We start from the raw sequence: 13,409 nt of genomic DNA on the forward strand, positions 1-13,409 counted from the left end.
TTCTCCAAGCAGTTTAGAGAGTCAGCATATTGCCCCCAATAATCTGGGTCCTCATTTTACTGACTTCAGAAGGATCAAAGGCTGAGTCAACCTTCAGCCAGTCAGGATCACACTGGTGGCAGTCAGCAGAATTAGCCTGAAATACTGCATTCCAACTACTGCGCCACCACACCTCAATTTACAGCCAATTAATTATTGATTATTCAAAGTTCTGATGGACCTCCCCAGAAGTACTTACAAGCTGATCTAGAAATTCTGATGCATCCCCGCTTCCATGATCATACTTTGGACCTTTGTCAACCAGCTCACATTTACAGTGTTCTATGGTCAGGTCCAGTGGTGAAATCTGAATTGGTTTACCACCAGTTTGCTGGCCGTGCATGCGTGCCATGTGCCAAACATACACTGTGCACATGTGTAGAGTGCACCAAATGCAAGCTGCGTGCGCACATGCACAGTGCGCGCCAAAAGAAGGCTTGGGAAGGTAAGTAGAACAGCATGGGGGGGGTGATCAGCTGTGGCGCATATGGGAACCTTTTTAAAAACATTTTAAAAGCATTTTTTACTGCTGGCTTGGACGAATAGGTAGTAAAAAATGCTTTTAAAAAGTTTTTAAAAAAGGCTTTGGCGATCGCGCAACATAGTTGTGATTGTCTGAGCCTTTTTTTTCTTTTCTTTTTTTTATTGAAAAAGTTTTTACAAAAATCCCCCCCCCCCTTTTTTTTTTCCCTCCCCCCCACTCCACCCCCTCCCTCCAAAACCACCCTCCTCCCCCCCTTCCGACTTCCCAGAACAAACATAAGGTATAGTTCAAAAAACTATCATTCACTAAATTTTCCCTTTCCCAAAACACCCATAAGGTATAGTTCAAAAACAAACATAAGCTAAATTATTCCAAAACAATTATACAAATTTTTTCTCTCTGGCTCTGACTTACCCCTTACATAACCAAAATCCTTCAAGAAATAACAATTAAAATTGATAAAATATATTCAATACAGCAGATTAATCCTAAAGTATTTAAAACCAGATAATGCTTAAAAATCCAATCCAATTCAGAGAATATCTCCCTTGTAACTTCTGTAAACTATATAATCAACCCATTTCCCCCCCAAATCTTTCTTACATAAAGTCTTTCGAAAATATTCTATTTACAATTCAATAAAACACATTACATAATTTCGGTATAGCAAATTACAATCTCTATTCAACTTTAGTCCTTCCTCCTCTGACCATCGCCATTTTTCTTAGTACTCAAGCTTAAGAGAAAAAAAAAATCCAATATAATTCCAAATATCTATTCTTTTGTGATATATATCAAACATATAATCAACCCATTTCTTCCAGATCTTTCTTGCATATAGTCTTTCAGGAACGCTAATATTTTTATCTGTTAATATTTCAAAAAAAACTTCTTTCAAGAATAGTACCTTTTTTTTCTTTTTAATGCATTTTTTACTACCTATTAGCCAACTGGTAGTAAAATAATGCCTAAAAAGTAAAAAAAAAAAAAAAAAGTTCCAACAATCAGCTGAGTGACACGATCGTCGGAACTTTTTCTTTGTTACTTTTTAAAGCATTTTTACCTATCAGTAAAAATGCTAAAAAAGTAAAAAAAAAAAAAAAAACTTCTGAAGATCGCGCGTTGCTCAGCTAATCATCGGAACTTTTTTTAAAACATTTTTTTACTACCCGTTTGGTGAACCAGTAGCCTTTTTTACTACCAGTTTGGGAAAACCAATCTGAACCACTAGCATTTCACCCCTGGTCAGGTCACCATGATTTACAACAGTTTTTAAAAATTGGAAAAAATGCCCACTGGGCACAATGGATTTGCCTAACAACTGATGTTTGCTTTATGACCACATTTGCTTAACAACCACTTCAAAAAGATCATAAAATCAGGCATGGTGACATGATGGCCAACTTAAGGACGACATTTATTTTTTATTTATTAAATTTATTTGCTGCCATCTCATTTTGAAGTGATTCTGGGTGGCTTACAACAGCAATTTCTGACTCAATTACAGTCATAAGTCGAAGACTACCTATAATCCTGAGCATTATCTTACTGGTTTATGATCTAAAAGGAGATATTTGGTAGTCTGAGTATTCTTTAACAGTTATCCTTTTAGTACTAGAATATAAATTTATCTTCTCAAATCCTATGGCTCTGTTTTCCAATCTGATTACAAAAAATGTGCAATGCTTTAATGGTATTATAAGGTTTCTATCCTGTTGCTTTGTTTTAAGCAGTATTTTCTGAGGCCCATTTAATTTCTCTTTCCAGAATGTCTGGCTCTAGTTCAGTCATCAAATCTTTATGTACAATATAACATTGATTTGATTTTGCGATTCTTTTGTGAGGTTCTTCTTTGCACTCCTTCAATCTCTTCTTCTATCTTCTTGTCTAGTAGATCTGTATCTTTTATCTTTGTACAAAAGGTTTCCATAATTTTGAAGATTTTTTAAAAATGTTTTTATAGTTTGTTTGATAATTACACTGAATTTCTGAATTATTTAGAGATAATTCCTTGCTTCTTATTTAGTGCAACCCTTAGTTGCAGATGGTTTTCTTAATGTTTGTCTTTTGCTTTTGACCTTTCTTAATTTTGTTTTTTCAAACTATCAACCACGCAACCACTTTACTTTCTTTGCAGATTTTTTTGGTCTGCTTCATCTTTAGTCAGTGCCAGGATTTCTCTTTTTGCTTGCAGGGTATATAGTCAATTTGATTTTAGTATGCAGAATTGTTATGGAGAATTTCTTTTAAGTTGTTTGGTATTTATATAAAGAATTTTCCAGGCAATATTGTGTGAATTTGTTTCCTGCTTGTTTGGTATATTGAGGATTAATTTTGTTGCAAATGTTATTTGACTTCCAACTTTAGCATACCAATTCACTTTCATATTGTTAGTATGATTTTTTTGATGGTATATTGACAGTTACTCATTATCATAAAATTGTTCTGCTTCTGCCTTGTCTGCATCCATAGCACAGGTTGTTGGATCACTGCAATTGTCTTGCCTGGGACTTGAAACAAGATTATTCTATTAAATTTTCAATTGTGTCTAAACACCGACATTGATATCTTTTGTCTAGTAGATCTGTATCTTTTATCTTTGTACAAAAGGTTTCCATAATTTTGAAGATTTTTTAAAAATGTCTTTATAGTTTGTTTGATAATTACACTGAATTTCTGAATTATTTAGAGATAATTCCTTGCTTCTTATTTAGTGCAATCCTTAGTTGCAGATGGTTTTCTTAATGTTTGTCTTTTGCTTTTGACCTTTCTTAATTTTGTTTTTTCAAACTATCAACCACGCAACCACTTTACTTTCTTTGCAGATTTTTTTGGTCTGCTTCATCTTTAGTCAGTGCCAGGATTTCTCTTTTTGCTTGCAGGGTATATAGTCAATTTGATTTTAGTATGCAGAATTGTTATGGAGAATTTCTTTTAAGTTGTTTGGTATTTATATAAAGAATTTTCCAGGCAATATTGTGTGAATTTGTTTCTTGCTTGTTTGGTATATTGAGGATTAATTTTGTTGCAAATGTTATTTGACTTCCAACTTTAGCATACCAATTCACTTTCATATTGTTAGTATGATTTTTTTGATGGTATATTGACAGTTACTCATTATCATAAAATTGTTCTGCTTCTGCCTTGTCTGCATCCATAGCACAGGTTGTTGGATCACTGCAATTGTCTTGCCTGGGACTTGAAACAAGATTATTCTATTAAATTTTCAGTTGTGTCTAAACACCGACATTGATATCTTTTTGTTAATAATGCTGGCTGCTTCACTTCTTTCACAATTTTGTTCTCTACAGTAGTCTCTTCTGGAACTGCTTTGTTAGTTTCCTAGATGCTTTGTGACAGTTTTCCCCTGTGGAAATGGCAGCTGGAAGGCAAATTTTTACAAGTGAAAAGGAAGGAGATGTGCTAAACATCTCAATTCCCAAGGCAATTTAAACTTTAAAGGTGAATCTCTCAGGTCACTACTTGGGTTATGCCAAAGAGGGATCTATTGGAGCTAATCCATTATATCTTGCATCCAATCCACCCTTGAAGCTACAGAATTGAAAACTGACCACATTTCTGTTATGAGAAAAATCCTAGGAACAATAATGCTAAGGTGAACAAGAAACGGAATGTGAAATAAAAAAAGTTAGTGAATTGAGAAGAGGATCTTAGAACATCCTTTTCTTTAGATGAGTTACTAGCCTCTACTCTTGACTTTTATGCATATAAATGTTGGAAGATTAAATTAAATGAAGTTAAGATGGTGTAGATTTTAATCAGTTAGAGTCTGGAGATGGTTGTCAAGTGGTACAATATAATGGCATAAATTGTGAACACATTCCATTAACTTTCTAGATTTAATTAGTTGTAATTAATTACTAATTTAGTAGTAGTAGCAGTAACTTACTAATTAAAAACTTAAGATTTCACTGAATATGACTGATGATGATAGTGACAGTAACTACAAGTTTAATAATATAGAGAGTAAGTGTATGTAGAACTTCAAGAAACACATAATTTAATTTTATATTTGATTCAGCTTTTATAGAATATAATCATTCCAGTTTACAAAAATGTATTTAGGGAAAGTTCATAAAATTTGAAAATCACTTTTTTTTTGTTTAATTCCTTTTTAGTTTCTAAACAGATACAATATTTCGCATCACTTTCCAGTTACCAGAATTATTTTAATTCAATTTAATTTTTCACAACAATCTTGAAAGAAAAAGATGTTACTGCTTGCAATTGACTTGAAGAATTTGTCAAAAATCTTTTGAGAGTTAGATGTAAAATCAAAACAATTAATCTAATGTGAACTAGGAAGATATTTCAAAATATAGTTATATCGTATATCATTATCTAATGATAAATGAGATATTTATACAAGATATGCAAGACATTGGATCTTTCTATTCAGACTATATTAAAAAAATAGGTAAGACTGCCAAAGTCCAAAATTTCAAAACTATTCATTTTTCAATTTCAGTTTACAAAAGCAAACATTGTTATTTAGTCATTCATTGTAAACCTACTTGGCATTGACAGCAAGGACAAATCACTGATTCTTGATTTGTCAATTCCAACTTTTAAGCCTTTAACTGGAGCATTTAAAGCAAGATAAGATGACTTGAAGAAAGGAGTGTAAAAAGAGGTTGTCTCACGGCTGAATTGGAAGGGTTAAGTTGCTGGTGAAACCCAAGAAGAATGCTAACGGATCAAGAAATGACATGCTGCCTATTGTTTATTGCTATAGGATCAAAATAACAATTATACATGCCAAATAAATTCTAAACCTGTAAGGTAGGAAAAGAGGGGATGGCGGTAAGTACAGGTGCCAGAAGCATTAAATAACTCTCTCAGACAAGGTGTACCTCTGTTGCCTTGAATTCTGCGAGGTCCCACCAGTCTGGCATTTTTCCCCCTCCACCAGACAATGTGCATTCACTGCAGGAGACTAAGTTAAGCCTTCGTCTCCCAGACCTTCTGGCTCCTTGTGCAGAGCCCTGACACAGAGGTGCCTTTGTGAATGTAATTACCCTCCTGTTGTAGTAGAAATAATTTATTTAAATCCTTATTTATTTATTTATTTATTTATTTGCTTGCAGGTAAGGCCGAAATAAACAGAAATTAGCAGGCTAAAGAATCTGTCCCAACTGAACTGATTGTCCAAACTTCTGACAGTCCAGGGTGTTTTTTTTCCCCCTGCTGTCAAGACACCATCCAAAATTTAAAAAGCTTGTGAGGAGTTCTTAGAAAAATGTGAGGGAAAGTGAGGAGCCAGTGATCAGGCAGGAAGAAGAGGCAGGCCTTGAGGGAAATGTCTCATGCCTTGCAGATCGGTGCCCAAGTTGCTAAACTATCCTCAGGTAGATAATCCTGACACTTTATCAAGAACAATTGAAGCCGCTTGTTGGTATATTGCATCCAAATGAGTATTAGTAGAGGCTACCATCTGAAAAGGCCTTAGTTTGGGAGCACATTTTTAACTGTTTAAAATTAAATCATGATTCAGCTTCATATGATGCATTTGTTAAGCTGATTAATTGATTGGTTGGTTGGCAATTTGACTTACTTGGTCCATTCTTTTGTAGGATTCAGGCCTACGATGATCAGCCTCCTAAATCTGGTTCAAACCTAGCATAATGAATGTATGTGTGTACTTTTAACTTCTCGGAAACCCTAGGAGAGGACAGAATATAATTGTAATAAAAAGATGACCAACTTAAAATGTTTTAAATGACTATTTTTTTAATGTTTACAGTAATCTTCTTTCGAAGATGGAAAATACATAATTTATAAAGAACCCCTGGTTACATGCTTTCAGACATGCAAAATAAAATATCTATCAGACCTAAATGGTTTATGTGTAAACAAAGCAAGATCAAATGATCCACTATATTAACCACAAACTTTGGCATTATTCCAGGTTCTCTACCATCTCAAGTTTCCTCTCACCCTTCTGTTTTAAACTCTGGGAAGGTATGTTTAAAGGTAGGCCTCATTTACCTTCAGATTAATCAACAACAACTAGCACATATGTGCGAGGGAAACCTTTACCTTTACCTTAATGACAATTAAGGAAGGCTATGGGAAAGCAATCTGAAATATCATAAATAAAATAATTCTTTAAAACATAAAAGATTAGACATCTTCCTTCTGATGCACTAATGCTCTGAAAGTACAAGAAAGGATTGAGGAGGTCCTCCCTCCCTTACCATTCATTTTATTTCACCAACTTGCATAGGACACCAGCAAGTATACAGGCTTGGTGAATTTCCATATGTTCCATATGGAAATAAATATAGCATGAGTCTCTAGAATAGCTGTTCATATGCCCGTTGTTGTAAAAATGAGTAGCTATAAGAATGCAACTGGCCAAACTTCATCAACCACTGAAAGTCCTTCAGATTTATAGCAGGGGGTAAAAATGCTTAATAAATAAATATATCTTAATCCATGCAGCACATAAAGAAAAATACTGTAACAAGGGTATTTGAGGTTGTCTTTAAAATCCAATAAGCATCTTGTCTCTTATTAGAAAACAAGAGATTTCTTAAGCTGATAATGACATCCCAGAGTATTAAAACAAAACCTAAGGGTGATGCAGAGTTCGACTAACTATATTTTTCATTTTAAATGAAAGTACTTAAACTCTATTTCCAAGAGAGTGAAGTGATGATCTGGATGAGAGCAAAATAAATATTGAAAAGATGTTTTATTAAGACCTTCAAGCTGATGAATCCTTGCCAAATAATTTCAGAATTGCATTTTCTTCTGAAAAGATACATCTAAACAATTTAGCAGACTAATATGAAGTTTCATGGCGAATTCTTAGAATTTATCTTTTGCTAAAAGTGAACTCACTGGAGAAGAGCCTAATGCTGGGAAAGATTGAGGGCAAAAGAAGAAGGGGATGGCAGAGAACGAGGTGGCTGAATGGAGTCACTGAAGCAGTAGGCATGAGCTTAAATGGACTCCAGAGAATGGTAGAGGACAAGAAGGCCTGGAGGAATGTTGTCCATGGGGTCGCGATGGGTCGGACACGATTTCGCAACTAACAGCAAAAAAGTGAACTCATTTTTCTCATGTGGTGTCCACAAAAATGGAGAAGTATCAGTAGCCTTATGGGAGCTCCCAGATTTTCTTGCAGACCCTGGTCACCTTACAATTAAATTATTTCAGTGCACTCTATTATAAGGCTGCTCTTGAGAACTATCCAGAAGGTCGGTATATGAGCAGTAAAAAGTGCTTCTCAGTGTGCCTATTTATCACTATTGCTATAGGGAGCTGTATTGACAGCTAGACAGAATAGAATAGAATAGAATAGAATAGAATAGAATAGAATAGAATAGAATAGAATAGAATAGAATAGAATAGAATAGAATAGAATAGAATAGAATAGAATAGAATAGAATAGAATAGAATAGAACTCTTTATTGGCCAAGTGTGATTGGACACACTAGGAATTTGTGTTGCATATGCTCTCGGTCTACATAAAAGAAAAGATACATTTCATCAAGAGTCATAAGGTACAACACTTAATGATAGTCATAGGGAAGCAGTCAGTAAAAAACTTAAGGATACCAGCAACAAGGTTACAGTCATACAGTCAACAAGTGGGACGAGATGGTGATAGGAATGATGAGAAGATCAATGGTAGTGCGAACTTAGTAACTAGTTTGACAGTGTTGAGGGAATGATTTGTTTAGCAGAGTGATAGTATTCAGGAAAAAAATGTTCTTGTGTCTAGTTGTTCTGGTGTGCAGTGCTCTGTAGCGTCGTTTTGAGGGTAGGAATTGAAACAGTTTGTGTCCAGGATGTGAGATCTGTAAATATTTTCACAGCCCTCTTTTTGATTCGTGCAATATACAGGTCCTCAATGGAAGGCAGGTTGGTAGGAATTGTTTTTTCTGCTGTTCTAATGATCCTATGAAGTCTGTGTCTGTCTTGTTGGGTTGCAGAATCAAACCAGACCGTTACAGAGGTGCAGATGACAGACTCAGTAATTCCTTTGTAGAATTGGATCAGCAGCTCCTTGGGCAGTTTGAGCTTTCTGAGTTGGCGCAGAAAGAACATTCTTTGTTGTGCTTTTTTGATGAAGTTTTTGATGTTGGGTGTCCATTTTAGGTCATGATATATGGTAGAACCTAGAAATTTGAAGGTCTCTACTGTTGATACTGTGTTGTCTAGTATTGTAAGAGGTGATAGTATGGGAGGGTTTCTCCTAAAGCCCACTACTATTTTTACGGTTTTGAGTGTGTTTGGTTCCAAATTCAAGGTGCTGGTCAGTGCTTATGAAGTTTTTCATGACATAGAGCCTAGATACCTAGGGGATCATCTCTCCTCAGTCATTTCTGCCAGCCCAATATATTTTGACAGATTAGCTGCCATCTTTTGGGATTAGGGAAATTTGCCTTTTTTCCCTCCATGAACCTGCCCTCTGGAACAGTGCCCTCTAACAATATTGATGGCATTCTGTCGCTGACCTATATTTGGTTTTAGGCTTGGAGTTAATGTGTTATGTGACCCCTATTGTGATTTTTTTTTTTTATTATGAAGGTTTTAGTGTAGACTGTTTTTAACTATTTTAACTGGGTTTTTATATTTTAAAGTTGCTCTGAATCTACCAGGAAGGGCTGTAACATAACATCACTATGATGATGATGATGATGATGATGATGATGATGATGATGATGATGATGATGATGATGATGATGATGATTAGATGATGTAAGTTCCGTAATCTTTGGGGGGAAATATTATTCCTGTCACTATATATGGATTATCCAGGGAATTCCATTTTAAGTGTCATGAAATATTATCTGACTGGATAACTGTTGCAAATCCTACAAAAGAAATGTCTTGAAAGGTTGAAATCCTGAATGGAGCTACTTCATGCTGCAGCATTTTTCTTCAGATTCATCTTGAAGCTTGGGGTTATCTTGGATTCATTCTCTCTTTCACCTAGCAGGAGAAGAAACTAGGAGATTTCCAATGTCTATTTCCGCTACTCTAGTCTCAAGTAAAACCTTATCCTTCCTTATACATCTACAGTAGTATTAAGAAGTTGGGTTGAGGATTAGTGAATTTACATAGACTAATAAACTCCTTTTTGGTTACCCCTTTTCTTACAGTAAAGCAAATTATGTGTATAAGTTCAATATGGAAAAGATAGAGTGGAACTAAATGAGACTTGGAAGTGGGTGATATCTACCAATTAGAGTCAGAATGTGATGGACTATATCCTTTATTTGGCTGCACAAATCAATAGAGTTTGTTGAAGCTTGGAATCTGGTGAGATTCCCTGTTATTGATATAAGCAAATTATGTGTATTGAATTTTTTTTCTTTGTATTAGGGTTAAGTTAAGGGTAAATGTGTCTGGGAAGCACTGATAAAGAAGCAGGGAGGACACAACAGCAACCTTAAAATAATAGCTATGAATGGGAGGCATGATGTAAGGAAAGGTAGGGTTATTAGAAGAAGAAAAACAAAGGTAATAGACAATTTCCCAGAGAAGTACCACATCCAGAGTCATGAACATTCAGCTACTATTTATTCATTTATGAATATATCCAACTATCTGGAACTATCCAAATTCTAGGTGGCTTATAATATTTAGATAATAAAAACAGAATATAAATTCAGAATAAATTTAATTAAAATCTCTAGAGATAAGCAACTATAATTATACAATTATGAAAAACTGTAGTTTTAATCCCCCAAAGGCCCTCTGAAAGCACCTTGGTTTTAACTGCTTCCTGTAGACCATAAAAAGGGGGACCAATTATGTTCCCTGCCCTGAATATGCTGTTATTTAATGTGCATCTGTTCTGTAATAAGAAATAAAACAACTATATTTGTGATTTAATCATGGTTCAGAGGTGGATTTGGTATGCATTGTCGAGTTGTGAGACAGTAATGTAGGAGAAGCTTTGCTTGTCTATTATTCCATACCACATCCACATAGATCAGAAAACTGATGGAAGTGAAATTGTTTTAAGAGAGATTCAACAACCACTTTTCTGAAATGGTATAGGATCTCCTGCTTCAGCAAAGGTTTGGACTAGAAGCCTCCAAGGTCCCTTCCAATTTATCCTACCCTACCCTACCCTACCCTACCCTATCCTATCCCATCCCATCCCATCCCATCCCATCCCATCCCATCCCATCCCATTCCATTGTTCTTATCTGGAAATCTTTATCCTTTGCATCATGTTATAAGGTCTGTATCTAGCTTAGACAAGATTTAATTTTCCATATTCCTCTTCAAAGCATCTAATGAATTCCTGAATAGGGGTGAAATATTTCTCAGTAGCTAAAGCAAGTGATTCTGTTGAAGTCTTAGTCCTGTGAAATGATGAAGGGATAGTTAATATAATCATTCTTGATTCATCTGAACCTGGCCAATTAAGTTTGGTTGTTAAAAAAGTACAGGGTTAGTCCAGAGAATGAAGAACTCATTATGTCATAAAATAGTGGTCCTTGAGGAAGCAGTGCGGTCATTCCTGTAAAAAAACAACAACAACAACCCTTGATCTCAATCTAAATCTGGAAGTTTGTAATGGTCTCCCTGAAGTGGGAGAGATAATTAATAGAGTAATGGCAGTTCAATGGCAGGATGTACGAATTCTTTAAACTTCAGATAATCCAGTGGCATTTCTTTCTGAATTTCAGAACGACTAGGATAAAATGTATCTTGATTACTCTTATACTTGACTTTTCATGGGATAGGGACAAAAGAAATATGATTTTGCTACTCTTGCTGAATCCTTCAGTGGCTTTCTCACATCTTCTTCAATCTTTGAATTGTGTAATCTGTTATCTGAGTCCCTCCTTAATGATTCCCCCTACCTTTCCCAAAATTAGTTCTTAAACCCTTTCCACCCTGATTCTCTCTTATAGTTCTATCTGTTCATATTACAGATTTTTTTTATCTTCTATATTTGTTTGTTCATTTCCTAGGGAGCCAAAGCCTGTTTCCTTCGCGACATTCCCTTTTCTGCCATTTACTTCCCTTGTTACGCTCACACAAAGTCTGCTTTTGCAAATGAAGACGGACAGGTGGCCCCTGGTTATTTGCTTCTGGCAGGAGCAATAGCTGGTAAGTGTTTTTATTGCATTTAAAAGGTGGTCTTTTTTAAAACACATTCCAAATTGCAGCTCTGCAGTACTCAAAAAGGTGTTAAGTTGGGACTAGAGAGATCTGGATTCAAGCCATCACGGAAACATTGAGTGACACTGGGCCAGTGATTCTACTATAACTCTTACCTATTGGGCAGGATGGTGGTTGCTGGAAAATATTGGAGGGAGTGCTGTATACTTCTTGAACTGCTAAAAAGGTCATATAAAATTACTGAAAAATAAAGCATATAAATACATTATAATAATGAAATTCATTTATATCATGTTTATCTACAGAGCTTGTCCCTCTACTTACATTAGAAAATATAACATTGATTGAAGTTATATTATATTACATGCATTTATTTTCTCTGCATATTAATAATCACACTATAAAAAGTAGCCAATATTAGATTAAATAGAATTATACATAAAATTAATGAAATGTTTTGGGATAAAACTGAAATAGGGGAATGTGGAAAGGAGAATTTTATAGATGTGTTTTGGAATAATAGTGATATGTTGAAGGGCAGAGTTGACAGAAATATTCTTTACATTAGTATCCAATGAAAAATAATGAAACTTCATAAGTATTAACAAAGATATAGTAAGATTGCAAGTAACATTGCCGTATAAATAAAGTAACGAGAAATACTGAAATATGGATGTGATTTGCTTATGGACTGATTGAGATGCTTAACATGTATGCAAAGATTGAATCTACAAATGAAAATTGAAAAAATACTATTTCTGTTCTCTTATGCAACAGGTAAAGCTAGTAAGAATCAAATTCAGACTTTACAGGGTTATTAGTTTCTAAAGAAGGCTTTTTGAATTCTGTTCAAAATTCTGTTTTAAATAGTGCATGGGTTTTCAAGAAAAATGTAGAAAATGTAGTAGAAGAATAAAGAGTGTGCAGGCTATCTTTTTCTTTCCAGAATTAATTGATTACTAATGTGAGAGTGTGAAAAAGGTTTATTATGCTATTTTTCAAGTTAAAGAAAACATAATACAGCTAGTCTTCAACTTACAACCACAACTGAGCCCAAAATTTCTGTTGCTAAGTAAAACATTTGTTAAGTGAATTTTGCCTATTTTACGACCTTTCTTACCACAGTTGTTAAGTGAATCACTGCAGTTGCTAAATTAGTAACAAGGTTATTAACTGAATCTGGTTCCCCCCATTGACTTTGTTTGTTGGAAGGTCACAAGAAGTGATCACATGACCATGGGACACTTCAACCGTCATAAATATGAGTCAGTTCCCAAGTCAGTTGAATTTTGATCATGTGAATGATGCAACAGTCATAAGTGTAAAAAATGGTCATAGGTCACTTTTTTCATTGCCATTGTAACTTTGAACGGTGACTAAAAGAACTCTCATAAGTTGACAACTACTTATAAAGGGAATAAATTTGAAATTTATAATGCTTTGTACAGTACGTAATATAAAGGTTGATTGCTGGGTAGAATATATTGAGAATAAATGCTGCAGTTAAAAATTGAGTAGAAAATAAAACAATGGATGAAGTTCCCTTAGTTATATATGGATAAATATGCAGGTAATGTTTATGGTGAGAATTGAGGTTTATCAGCTGAGGATGTTAAAGCGGTTCTACTTCTTAATGCAAATGATGTATTATTAGTTGGAAACCTGAATAATTTGTAGCAACTATTCAATACATTGTATGATGCAATGAGATATCATTGCATATTGACACCTCATATTTACTAAGATTATTTATTATATTATTATATTA

The 13,409-nt window shown here is 34.6% G+C and overlaps 1 protein-coding gene across 5 annotated transcripts in view; it reads left to right on the top strand.

Annotated features, from left to right (window-relative positions):
• SLC25A13 (solute carrier family 25 member 13) overlaps positions 1-13,409 on the top strand; it is a 174,907-nt gene that overhangs the window by 148,778 nt on the left and 12,720 nt on the right. For all 5 annotated transcript variants that reach the window (XM_058180121.1, XM_058180122.1, XM_058180123.1 and 2 more), the window contains one exon: positions 11,491-11,629. In XM_058180121.1, the coding sequence (XP_058036104.1) occupies positions 11,491-11,629 (139 nt within the window). The remainder of the gene's footprint in view (positions 1-11,490; positions 11,630-13,409) is intronic.

The sequence above is a fragment of the Ahaetulla prasina genome, chromosome 4, assembly GCF_028640845.1.
Source record: "Ahaetulla prasina isolate Xishuangbanna chromosome 4, ASM2864084v1, whole genome shotgun sequence".
In the NCBI taxonomy this organism is placed as follows: domain Eukaryota; kingdom Metazoa; phylum Chordata; class Lepidosauria; order Squamata; family Colubridae; genus Ahaetulla; species Ahaetulla prasina.